This window comes from Papio anubis, chromosome 4, assembly GCF_008728515.1.
Source record: "Papio anubis isolate 15944 chromosome 4, Panubis1.0, whole genome shotgun sequence".
In the NCBI taxonomy this organism is placed as follows: domain Eukaryota; kingdom Metazoa; phylum Chordata; class Mammalia; order Primates; family Cercopithecidae; genus Papio; species Papio anubis.
The window spans coordinates 128948891-128962172 of NC_044979.1; the positions used below are offsets into that span (position 1 = coordinate 128948891).

A 13282-nucleotide genomic window follows, 5' to 3' on the forward strand; every position below is an offset into this window, starting at 1 on the left:
TATGGAGGTTGCAAGGCGCCCCCTGCATCTCACAGCTGAGGGACCCTGTCACCTCTCACCATGGGAGGCCAGTTCATTCCCGCCTTCCATTCCAGGCCCAGTGCCTGCTCCTTCTCACTGAAGAACCCAACAGAGATTTGCTGAATGAATGAGGGAAAAATAAGCTAGAAGCATGGTTTAAAGTCTTCCATTGACTACATTAAACAGCAATTTTATGTGGCCTAAAATTTATTCTGAACCTTAGTGGTGTCATAGTCTCTGACTATAAAGAACCTCAAAGTTAGGGCTAATACGTTCTTAAAGATGGAGTGCACATCTTAAGGGGAGTTTGTCTAAACACTTCTTGAGTCATTTTAGTAGGACAAACCAAATAAAATGGTGCTAAAGGCAAACATTCAATATACTTCATTTTAAACTAAAAAATTAACATATAAAATGCCATGCACAGCAGACACCATTCTTTTTTTTACATATTTACAATTTTACATATTTACTTATCAATATAATTTCTATCTTTACAATTATAAAATTATTTCGAACTGTGGACATACACTTTGTAGCATTCATTTGTTTTGTCCTTTAAAAGGCAATTATTTACCAAACCACAGTGAATGCCAGAGGAAGCACATAGGAGAATCATGGAGGGAAAAAAGATTGAGACAAAATTTGCACACAAGCCTTAAATGAATCTGTATCAGTAACTCAAATAAATAGTATTTTATTATTAACTAAGCTTCCCCTGCTAGGAAAAACAAAACAAAACAATCCCCATATACTGTACCTTTAAAAATGCTCTGACATTTATAAGCAATTTAGTTACATTCTAGATCCCAATCAGTTGAGTGTAGTAAGGGCTACCTACAATTTAGGCTCAAATAAATACTCTCCATGTAAACTGTGATCATCCTGCATAAACTTGAGGTTGCAGTGGTGGAGGAAGTTTATCATTTTCAATGTTTTCAGAGTCAATAGCTGCTAACGGTTGATTTGGAGGCTTAATTTCCAGCGGGTATTTCTCAACAATGTCTTGAACTTCTCTTGTAATTCCATCTGTCCAATCTATGAGGTCTTTTTCCAGTTTCTTGGCTTCATTCATGATCCTTTCTTGTCGTTCATTCAACTGAGACAGGAGATCCAAGTTCTTATACATTTGCTTGACGCCTAAGCAAGCATCAGGAGACCAACTCTCAGTTTCTTGCTTCCTGGGAGAGGTCTGGCCAGACATGTAGCGATCAAAATCCTCCTGACTTAAATTCAAAGACTGGGCGTCTAACTTCTCAATGAAAGCCACGGCACAGCACTACAGGAAGAGGACGTTAATACAGTCATATTAGGAAAGCTACGCATACTCCAATCGATTTGTAAAAATCTTTTGATCACAGAGAATTTAAAATAGAAGCAAAAGTAAACAAAACAAACTCATGAACTTCCGTGTAACTCAGCCTGGAAAATTACCTACTCCTATCCCCGGTCATGCTTCCTGTACACTCCCAGGAGCTCTGGGGCCAATGTCTGGGTGCAGCCTCCCCAGGTGCACCATGAAGCCATTCTGTCTGAGTCTTCCCAGACCTGCTATCCCCACCCAGGATACAGTGGGTGTAGGTCCTCAAGACACTGGTGTGGCACACGGACCTCTGATCCTCAAATAAATATTTTAACACCAAGTGGTTAAAAGAACAGCTCCAGGCCGAGCCCGGTGGCTCAAGCCTGTAATCTCAACACTTCGGGAGACTGGGACGGGTGGATCATGAGGTGAGGAGTTTGAGACCAGCCTGGCCAATATGGTGAAACCCCATCTTTACTAAAAATACAAAAATTAGCTGGGTGCAGTTATGGTGCCTGTCATCCCAGCTACCTGGGAGGCTGAGGCAGGAGAATCGCTTGAACCTGGGAGGCGGAGGTTGCAGTGAGCCGCAATCATGCCACTGCACTCCAGCCTGGATGACAGAGCAAGACTCTGTCTCAGGAGGAAAAAAAAATAAAAAAAAGAACAGCTGTGAAGCGACAGTACCTGAGTTGACTGTCACCTCTTTCACTTAACAACAACAGTGAGTGACCCTGGGAAAGTTACTTAAGCTCTCTGAGGTTTCTGTACCTGTAAATGGGGGGAAATACCATCCAGATTTATTTATTTATTTTTTTTTTATTTTTTTTTTTGAGACGGAGTCTCGCTCTGTCACCCAGGCTGGACTGCAGTGGCCGGATCTCAGCTCACTGCAAGCTCCGCCTCCCGGGTTCACGCCATTCTCCGGCCTCAGCCTCCCGAGTAGCTGGGACTACAGGCGCCCGCCACCTCGTCCGGCTAGTTTTTTTTTGTATTTCTTAATAGAGACGGGGTTTCACCGTGTTAGCCAGGATGGTCTCGATCTCCTGACCTCGTGATCCGCCCGTCTCGGCCTCCCAAAGTGCTGGGATTACAGGCTTGAGCCACCGCGCCCGGCCACCATCCAGATTTATTGTGAGAATTAACAACATAGCACATGTCACGGGCTTCCAAGAGGCCTGCAGTGAGCAATGAATACATGGTAGCAATTATTAGCACAGAAATGCCACTGCAAATGCCCAATTCAACAGACATCTGAGCTGGGTGTGTTGGCTCATGCTTATAATCCCAGCACTTTGGGAGGCCTGAGACCCAGAGTTCGAGACCAGCCTGGGAAACAGTTGGGGTGGAAACCTCACTTCTAGAGAAAAGGAATAAAGAAAAAGAAAAATGTGATTCATCCGAGGAGAACAGAAGCACACGCCCATCTGGCTCATGGTGTGTGTGGAGCTGCTGTGGCCCCTGTGACTGGAGAGAGGAGGTGATTCTAACTCCTCACTTAGGTGAATGGAGACATGGCATGGCCACTAACAGAAATAAAGAATACTGGAAAAGAAACAAACATCTGAAGGGGACGTAGCTCTAAACAAATTATATTTGAGGTGCGATACAAGTGTGAGGTCAAGACAGGTGACACAGAGCTGTGGGTCATCACTGCACAGGTAAGTGACAGCTCTTTGACAGAGGAGATGGTGCAGGAAGAGATGCAGAGACGATGGAGTCCCAGGGAATGACACAATTCAAGGTGGAAGTAGAAGACACAGACTTTACAAAGAGACAAGGAAGTAGTGGGATTGTGGAAGCCAAGGAACAAGTTGCAGAACAAAGGACTCATGGAGAGTGCTACGAGAAGCGAAGGAAGAGGAAGGCTGCGAGTGCCCGCGGGGTTTGTCAGCTGGAAACTTTTTACTTTTGCCAGAGCAGTTTCATTGGAGCAGTGGGTGCAGGGGACGAGACAGACTCTGAGTCAGGCCAGAAGATGATGAAGAGGGAAGGCACAAATGTACTTAAGGCTGCAGGCCAAAGGCCCTAGAAGCTGCTCAGTGTGTGCAAGCCAGCCACCTCTACTGTCAGTGACTGTGGCTACGCTTGAATGTGTCCTGGTCCTCCTTCACTTCTCTCACTACCTGCCATGTCCACACTTCTCAGGGACTTCCAGGTTGTCTGACCCACTCTGGATAAAGAGCTGAATCCAAAAGGCTCTTCCCTCGCAAGCAAGTGTATGTTTCATTTATATTAAGAAATATGAGGCCAGGTGCAGTGGCTCATGCCTGTAATCCCAGCACTTTGGGAGACTGAGGTGGGTGGACTGCGTGAGGCCAGGAGTTCGAGACCAGCCTGGCTAACAAGGTGAAACCCCGTCTTTACTAAAAATACAAACATTAGCCGGGCATGGTGACACACGTCTGTAATCCCAGCTACTTGGGAGGCTGGGGCATGAGAATCGCTTGAACCCAGGAGATGGAGGTTGCAGTGAGCTGAGATCACACCACTGCATTCCAGCCTGGGTGACACAGCGAGACTCCATCTCAAAAAATAAAAATTAAAAAAAAAAAGATATATGAGTACTTCTAATCTCATTCTATATGGGCCACTGAAACTTTAATACTATGGATTAAACCACCATGTGCCTGGGAGGATGGAAAACAGTGTGAATAAAGGTCAAAGCATCTGATCAAGAGCATTCCCAAGTCCCTCCACCTGCAAATCACTCCCGAGATGCTGGTGACTAGAGTGACACATAGCTGAACACAATGGTGGAGGGTGATGAGTGATGGGGCAGGTCCAGGTATGAAGGAACCTGAGGCTTATACAATTTTTGGAATCTACTTACAGGAAAAGGAAAAAAAGTGACAAATACAAAAGTAGGTATAAATGTGAATATATACTTAGAATCTAGAAATAAATCATGACATATTTTTAGAGTCTCAAAAGATTCAAGTACCTGCTTGAGACATTTTTTGGCAATTTATCAGAAATGCCCCCTATGCACCCTGGCTTCCCCTCCCCACCTCTTAGTTCCCAGGCTCTCAACACAAAAAACCAAGTCCATAAGCTGCCCCAAGGCTCCAAATTCATTAGCTTCATAGCACATTCCCTTGAAAGCAAATAAGCAGAGTTTAGTAGGAAGAAAAAGGAAGAATTCATGTCAGGAGTGGCGGCTCATGCCTGCAGTTCCAACTCTTAGGGAGGTCGAGGTGCGAGGATTGCTTGAGTCCAGCAGTATGAGACCAGTCTGGGCAACACAGCGAGACCCTGTCTCTTAAAAAAAAAAAAAAAAAAAAAAAAGAACGAAAAAATTGGCCCAGTGTGATGGTGCATGCCTGTGGTATCAGCTACACAGCAGGCTGAGGTGAGAGGACTTCTTGAGCTCGGGAGGTCAAGGCTGCAGTGAGCTACGATTGTACCACAGCACTCCAGCCTTGGTGACAGAGTGAGACTCTGTAGTAGAATGAATGAATGAATGAATGAGGGAAATATTCAGCCTTATTAACTTAAATATAATTTGCCTTCTTCATGGTTGAAAAGGCCCAGCCAAGTGAAGGACTCTTCTACCCAGGACCGTGGGGAGTGATGCCCAACACATGTCATCTGTTTCCGTAGGACAAAACAAGCTCTGATCAAGTGCTGGGAGGCAGAGTGTCTGTATGGCCTGGTCCTTGTGCTCCCTGATGCAAAGTGAGCTTCCTCAGTCATGCTGCCTTCTCAAACAGGAGCATTCACCTGTCATGGGCCTGAGTCACCTGTCACATCCCCAAAACCACCACCTTCCTAGTCCTTCTCTACAACACCAAGAACTCACTCACTCACCAGATTGGTGAAATAGTAGCCATCCTCTCCAGTCATCAGTCGGCTTGGATTGCAGAAGCGCGTGATATACTGGATATTAGACTGAAGGCGTGGGGGGTTGCCCTTCAAAACGATGTAGATGAGGGTGGGGAGGAAGTCATCCGCTGACGCCGGCTCGTTCTTGGTGATCTTGATGGCATTGAAGATGTGCTTGCTGCACTTGGTGATGCAGGCCAACTTGTCTCGAGGCACACGCTTGGAATCCATTTCAATGATATCTACAAAGCAGAAAAGACAGTATTTCCCATGAGAAAAGAATCACAAAAAAGAAGCAATAGGAAAATCATGTTTTATCTCTAAAGTTATGAAGGAATCCTCACTAACCCCCTTTCCAGCAGTTAACTTAGTGTATACATGACTTACTAAATATGATCCCACACTCACATAAAACAGAACCAAGAGCCAGGTACTACACAGTGTGCCCTACAAGCACATTTCTCTAATCCTCAGATTATGCAATGGATACTCTTATTAATATTATCTATTTTAGTGATGAGGGGGCTGAGGTTCAGAGAGGTTAAATGATTTGCCCAAGATCATACAGACAGTAGGGAACAGGGTGGGAATTTGAAACCATGTCTACCTGACTGTAAAGCCCACACTCCTTTTTTTTTTTTTTTTTTGAGACGGAGTTTCACTCTTTGTTGCCCAGGCTGGAGTGCAGTGGCATGATCTCTGCTCACTGCAAACTCTGCCTCCTGGGTACAAGCGATTCTCCCGCCTCAGCCTTTAAAGTAGCTGAGATTACAGACGCCCGCCATCATGCCCAGCTACTTTTTGTATTTTTAGTAGAGACGGGGTTTCGCCATGTTGGCCAGGCTGGTCTCGAACTCTTGACCTTAGGTGATCCGCCCACCTTGGCCTCCCAGAGTACTGGGATTACAGGTGTGAGCCACCATGCCTGGCCAAGCCCACACTTCTAATCACAATGTAAGCTGCCTCTGAGCTCCATGGAGAAGGAAGAAGTTGTCTGATGAAGAGTCTTTTTACTGCTTCTGTGCCTCTGTTACATTTTAGAATGTTTTCGACAGTCCCAGTTTGCATACTGCTATTTAGAAATGTGGTTACTACACAAAGCACCTTTGTATTGGATGTGAGAATACAAAAATTAGCCGGGTGTGGTGGTGTGTGCCTATAGTCCCAACTACTCGAAAGGCTGAGGCAGAAAGATGGCTTGAGCCCGAGAGGTTGAAGCTGCAGTGATCACACCACAGCACTCCAGCCTGGGCAACAGAGCAAAATCCTGTTTTTTTTTTTTTTTTTTTAAAAAAAAACAGCTACTGGAATCCAACACACTTAGGTCTACAGTGACCAACTCTCCAGCATGTGGATCTCCCCTAGCTACAGAAATCACGACATTCACACCTGCTGATTGGCAGAGGGGATCAAGCAAGGGAATACATTTAATCTCAAAATAACATTTTACCTCTCCCAGGGAAAAATTTCACTACCCACGACTACCACTAAGTCCAAGCAGTGGGCTCTCATGAACGCCCACTCTTTTCCAACAAGCCTGGGGGACAGCGAAGGGTGCTGAAACACACGCTGACAGCACTGCTGGAGAGGGAGCGTGCCTCTGGGGGTGCACATCTGCCGGCAACTTGGAACATCATAAAATAGCCAAGGCAGCTTAATTTTACACCAAATTCTTGCCACTAGCAGGAATAAAAGTTTCAGACTCGGGCCAGGCAGTGGGGTCTACCAAAGGGTTCTTTCTGTTCTTAGATCATCCCTGAGGTCGCCTCCTAGGCCCATCTGCTATGAAAGACAACGTGTAGGGGACAGATGTGCTAGGTAGTGCACAGGCCTTATTTTAACTTATGAGTGCTTTTACTCCCTTACTTATGAGGCTACTGTGTGAATTACATAATTTTTGCTTATTTTATTGTCTGCTTCCTTTAATCCTTTAATTCTGGGTTATAATTATTGTTATACTGATCTATTTATTTTTCTTTTTATATGGAACTTATTATACATAAGAATTGGGTAAGATTGGGTAAGATTTTTTAAAGCCATTTTTACTACCTTGATTTATCTTTAGCTTTCTACCTTTTATTGATTTTTTCTTTCTCTTTTAAAGTTTAAACCACTTTCTTGTTAATCTTTATTTATCAGTGTTCTTTCATCTGGCATCCTATTCATCTTTATTGTTGACATTTTGAAAGCGAGTAAAAAGTGAATTATGTTTTATCTGGATGTGTGTGTGGCTGCTATTGCCATGAGGCAGGGCTGGGGTGGAAAAAGGGAGAGAAGGGAAGGAAAAGGAGAATAAAGGAAGATAAACACCCCCAGGGACTTCTTCCACATGCTTCATCCTGCAGATACCCCTTCCTAGCATCCTCCAGCCTGAAGGAAGTCTTCATGGAACTCTTTGGATTCCCATCCTGGTGTGCGATTCCACGATTTGCATTGCTTCAAAGTCTCAACTAGGAGATACGCGAGGAGAAAGCAACACCCAGGAAACTCACTGCTGTCTAATAATTTCCCTCCCCAGCCTGCCTGCTATGATTTACTCTTCAGAGCCCTGCATAATTGCTCTATGTCTTCTCCCAGGGCTCTGCCTTGTCGTGAATAGGAAGCACAGGGCTGAGTGTGTGCTCCATCTCTGCTGGGTCCGGGTGTCCAGGCTTATCTTTAATGGAGTTGTGAAATCAAAGGCTATACCTCCAGGTCATGGTTTCTCTACATGGACACTCCTGACATTTGGGGCTGAATAATTCTTTGTTGTAGGGAACTATCTTGTGCATTGTAGAATGTTTAATAGCATCCTTGGCCTCTACCCACTAGATATTAATAATACCCCCACAGCTGGACATTTTAAAATGTCTCCAGCCCTGGCTCAGTGGCTCACACCTGTAATCCTAGTAAGTTAGGGAGGTAAAGGTGGGAGGATCACTTGAGTCTAGGAGTTCGAGAACAGCCAAGGCAACATGATGAAACTCTGTCTCTACAGAATGTGAACAAAAATTAGCTGGGTGTGGTGGCACGTGCCTGTGGTCCCAGCTACTCGGGAGGCTGGGGAGGGAGGATCGCTTGAGCCTGTGAGGTCAAGGCTGCAGTGAGCCACGATCGTGCCACTGCACTCCAGCCTGGGTGACACAGAGATCCTGTCTCAAAAATAAATAAATAAATAAATAAGTCTCCAGATGCTATCCAATGTCTCTGGGGGACCACTGGTGCCTGGCTAAGAACCACTGCCCCCATAGCCACACAGAAGTCATGCAGGCGAAGCCAAATGGGAAAGGGTGTCTGTCAACAGATGAATGGATAAAGAAAATGTGGCGTGCACACACAGTGGAGTACTATTCAGCCATATCAAAGAATGGGATCCAGTCATTTGCAATAACATGGATGAAACTCCGGGAGGATATTATGAAGTGAAATAAGCCAGGCACAGAAAGACAACCATCGCATGTTCACACTCATTGGCGGGAGCTAAAAACTTAAAACAATTGAAGCATGTTTTACCAGAAGGATGGTTACCAGAGGCTGGGAAGGGTAGTGCGGGGCATGGGGGATAGTGGGGTATAGTGGCCAAGGGGTAACCAGATAACCAGAAAAGTTAGAAAGAATGAATAAGACCTAGTATTTGCTAGCACTACAGGGGAACTATAGTCAAAAGTAATTTAATTGTACCTTAAAAATTAATTAAGAGAATATAACTGGATTGTCTGTAACACAACAACTAAATGCTTCAGAGGATGGACCCCATTTCCCCTAAGGCAATTACCACTCATTACCTGCCTGGATCAAAATAGCTCATGGAACTCATAAATCTATACACCTATTATGTACACACAAAAATTAAAAATTAAACAAAACAGAGAGAGAAAGGGAAACTTCCACCATCAGCCACAGGCCCTGACACTCTCCTTGTCCTAAACTCTTGGAGCTGATGATGGACTCTGTGGTCCCCTTCCTGGGGTGACACACTCTTCCTTTCAGAAGTCCTGAAGAGTGTTCGACCTCAGGGCAGAGGCCTTGAAGACTCTCAAAATTTTATGCGGTTCTCTTCAACAGACCTCGTATTTGTTACTTGTCAGCCCAGAACATGAGTCTCCTGCCCTAGAAGAATGTGACCCACACTGCGTAACTTGATGGGCAGCCTCTCGTATCGAGTCCCACTATTCGGGGAACACAGATACACTTCCCTGATCCCTCAGGCCACCCACCTCTACTTTCACCACTGATGAGTCACAACAAACACTTGCTACCAGCTGATGCCCCAGTGAACCATGCCCTACCTGGGAGAAAGAGGCCAGGAAGCCTGGGGACTTCCCTGTTAGCAACAGGCCGTAAAGGCTACGTTGGCTTGGACAAAACTCCCATGGAACACTCTAAATATAAACCAGCTGATCTTGAACTTTCTAGTAAGAGTCAGAAAAAACACAAGTCCCAGGTCTGTATTCAGGCTTTTAGAAGGCCTCCACCTTCAACCTCTTATGAGGTTCCCGGAGCAAACGGTGCAGGAGGCAGAGTAGTCATGACCTATGCCATAGCCTAGCAGAAAAGCTTGCAAGAAAAAAACACAATAGTATTGACCTGGGCCTCTTGGATTCTACCTCCAGAACTTGCACAGGAAATTATAGAAACCAGTAATTTACTTAATAACAGGAGTTGACATGTGAAGATACACAAAGAGAAGCAGAACCCGAGAAAGTGGAAGAATCACATCAGCAGAGAATGCCTGGAGCAGACCTTCTTGCCATTGTAAAGGCAGTAAGATAGCCCACTCCCTGGAGGAACCTGGGGGGTAGGGTCCTGAGAGACTTCACCTCCTTTATAATCCTGATAATACCCTCAGCAAACCTCCATCTCTTCCTGTGGCTTGAGTGAGTCTCTGGTTCCTATAACAAAAGGAGCCTACTCGATGGCCAGCCTCCAACACTACTAATCAACTGACCCGCTTCCTTTCCAGTAGAATTTCATTAACAATGTCTACATGAACAAGACTTTCTAAGTCTTCTTTCTAATAAAGGAGACACTGGCCAAAGTTGAACATCCCTTCATTAAGATTTTTTTTTTTAATTGAAACGTTTGTGTTGCAGTCTTGCTGGGTCATTCCCATGAATGACAAACAAACCTTATAAGGAGGCTGGACCTGTCTAGAACGGCAGCGCCACATCAACCTGGGGCACTTCATTTATTTAACGATCAAACCAGAAAAATAACTCTCAGCGCTTCTCTAATTAACAACCAGTCAGAGGCATCATTTTAATATGTTCCTCCAGCATGGGGATTACCTTGCCTTACCAGTTCCCTTCCTCTCTCCAAAATTATTTTGAATATATAAATGCAACTGAAACTTAAGAAATTTGTAGGCCGGGCGCGGTGGCTCAAGCCTGTAATCCCAGCACTTTGGGAGGCCGAGACGGGCGGATCACGAGGTCAAGAGATCGAGACCATCCTGGCTAACACGGTGAAACCCCATCTCTACTAAAAAATACAAAAAAACTAGCCGGGCGAGGTGGGGGGCGCCTGTAGTCCCAGCTACTCCGGAGGCTGAGGCAGGAGAATGGCGTGAACCCGGGAGGCGGAGCTTGCAGTGAGCCGAGATCGCGCCACTGTACTCCAGCCTGGGCGACAGCGCGAGACTCCATCTCCAAAAAAAAAAAAAAAAAAAAGGAACAAATTTGTTCTATCATGGGAACAGTCAGCTGAATAAAAAGAGAAAAAAATATTTATTCTGTATTTGACCTTAGTTGAGTTCAATGCCTAAGAAACGGGACCATAATCCCTGAAAATAAAGGGGGAAAAGAGTTAACCTGCTCTTCTGAATGCCATCAAATTCATAAAACTAACAATCTCACAAATCACTTTTACTACATTCCAATGTACCTTCGACAATCTGCATTTTACAAATGTATAGACTAATATTACAGCAACATGTTACCCTTAAGGGGAAAACATCCCAATAAAAAGGCTCTTGGTTTCACTGACCTGTGATCGCCTTCACCACCATGTCAGACACTTCTGGGATGTCTTCATTAACAGGGACACACAGCATCTGAGGCGTAACCCAGCGCAGGGCTCTAAAGAGAGAGAGACAGTAAACAAGGGCTCCAAGGATGAACCGTTGCCATTCGTCTTGTCACCTCCTTCAGTTTAGGGAAAGCCTGAGGCATCATTGATCACTCAGACAATCCCAGGCCCACACACATCAACCCTCCAAGTACTAGGAGGTCAAATGACATGACAATGCAGCTAGGATCCTAAAATGAGACTTCTACACTTATCACAAGAATGGAAGGCCATCTTGCTGACTGAAATGACATTACACAGTACTACCAACACTGAAATGCACTCGGTATTTGAAAGTCACCATTTGAGAACTGGCTGCTGCCTGTCCTCACTGTCTACAGCATTAATGTTCTTTTACACTCAGTCCTCAACCTTTTTTTTTTTTTTTTGGGATGGAGTAACTCTGTTGCCCAGCTGAAGAGCCGATCTTGGCTCACTGGAGCCTCTGCATCCTGGGTTCAAGCAATTCTCCTGCCTCAGCCTCCCAAGCAGCTGGGACTACAGACGCCCACCACCATGCCCAGCTAATTTTTGTACTTTTACTAGAGACGGGGTTTCACCCTGTTGGCCAGGCTGGTCTCAAACTCCTCACCTCAGGTGATTTGCCTACCTTGGCCTTCCAAAGTACTGGGATTACAGGTGTGACCCACTGCACTTGGCCTCAGCCCTCAATTTCTGAGGCACACTGGAGTTTGTGTAGGAGGCCACGGGCAGGATCACCATGCCTGAATCACTCACTGTGTGTTTCCTGGTCCCACCCTAACTGCACTCCAACTACCCTGCTGCGGGCCTCCCCTCTTGCTTGGTTACTGCTTCCATTCTGTATCTTGGTCCAGGGCCCCTCTGGTTACTTCTGACTCCTGACCTTGGGCTCCGTATCTTCAACCTGCCCAGTATCAACTCCTCACTTCAGCTGTGAAACTTCCAATACAGATCTGGCAAGTACCAGCCCCTGTCTGGAACCTGGGACTCCAAGGCCCCTCTCCCCTTAAAACACCTCATCAGCTCAGCCTTGGCCCTGTTCTCACACTTAGGTGGTCTTTTTCTCACTGTCCACCGCAACTGGAGTGCAGAGTGCTGGGGCTCGCCCCAGTGAGCCTGGAAGACTGGGTGCTGTGGGCAATGTCATCAATCCAATGCTAGTGAAAGATGTGACTGGGGAATGGTGAAAAATGTGCACCCCTGGGAGGAATGAGGAAAGATGACATCCACTGACTTGTTATTTTTTTGAGAAGCAGTCCTGCTCTGTTGCCCAGGCTGGAGTGTGGTGACACGATCTCGGCTCACTGCAACCTCTGCCACCTGGATTCAAGTTATTCTCGTGCCTTAGCCTCCCAAGTAGCTGGGATCATAGACGTGCGCCACTATGCCTGGCTAATTTTTGTATTTTTAGTAGAGACGGGGTTTTACCATGCTGCCCAGGCTGGTCTTGAACTCCTGGCCTCAAGTGATCCACCCACCTCAGCCTCCCAAAGTGCTGGAACTAAGGTATGAGCCACTGGGCCCAGCCAACATCCCCTGCCTTGATACGGATATTCACAGCTTCCTGCTTGAGGAAATGGTAATGGACCAAGAACACAGTCCCCCAATTCCTTGGCGATTTCAGGGATTGAAAACAATCTCAAACGCCAAACACAACTCTTACCAAAAGCTGCTTTGACAGAGATGAATAGGTAAAGTCACATTCCTTGTCTTTCTGACACAACAGAGCAGCTTCCACTCTAAGGAAGCAGGAACATGAACTGTTGCTTTCCCTTAAGGTTTGAAAGGCAGGTGCCTTATTTTCCCCCAGTGTGTTCTTCCATTAGTAAATAGTAAGTATAAAGCAAAACAAAATAAGCAACTACCTGATCCTCTTTTGAATGGCAAGATCTTTCTTCTCATCATCAGTAGTTTCTGGACAGAACACGTGTTTATAGAGACGAGTCATGATGTACTTTTCAATCTGATCCATTATCTTCTCGACTCTTTCTGGAGGCACTGAAATAACCAGACAGAGAAAAGATCAAGATATATATATATATATATGTGTGTGTGTGTGTGTGTGTATATATGTGTGTGTGTATATATATGTGTGCATATATATGT

General features: G+C 45.4%; 1 protein-coding gene across 6 annotated transcripts in view; it reads right to left on the reverse strand.

The window, feature by feature from the left end:
* Window positions 1-389: 389 nt before the first annotated feature.
* The window catches only part of RABGEF1 (RAB guanine nucleotide exchange factor 1), a 78297-nt gene continuing 65404 nt past the window's right edge, over window positions 390-13282 (reverse strand). For all 6 annotated transcript variants that reach the window (XM_031665444.1, XM_031665443.1, XM_009199658.3 and 3 more), the window contains 4 exons: window positions 13042-13174; window positions 11114-11205; window positions 5135-5391; window positions 390-1300 (listed from right to left, as the gene is read on the reverse strand). In XM_031665444.1, coding sequence (XP_031521304.1) covers window positions 902-1300; window positions 5135-5391; window positions 11114-11205; window positions 13042-13174 — 881 coding nt within the window. In that variant the 3' untranslated portion in view covers window positions 390-901. The remainder of the gene's footprint in view (window positions 1301-5134; window positions 5392-11113; window positions 11206-13041; window positions 13175-13282) is intronic.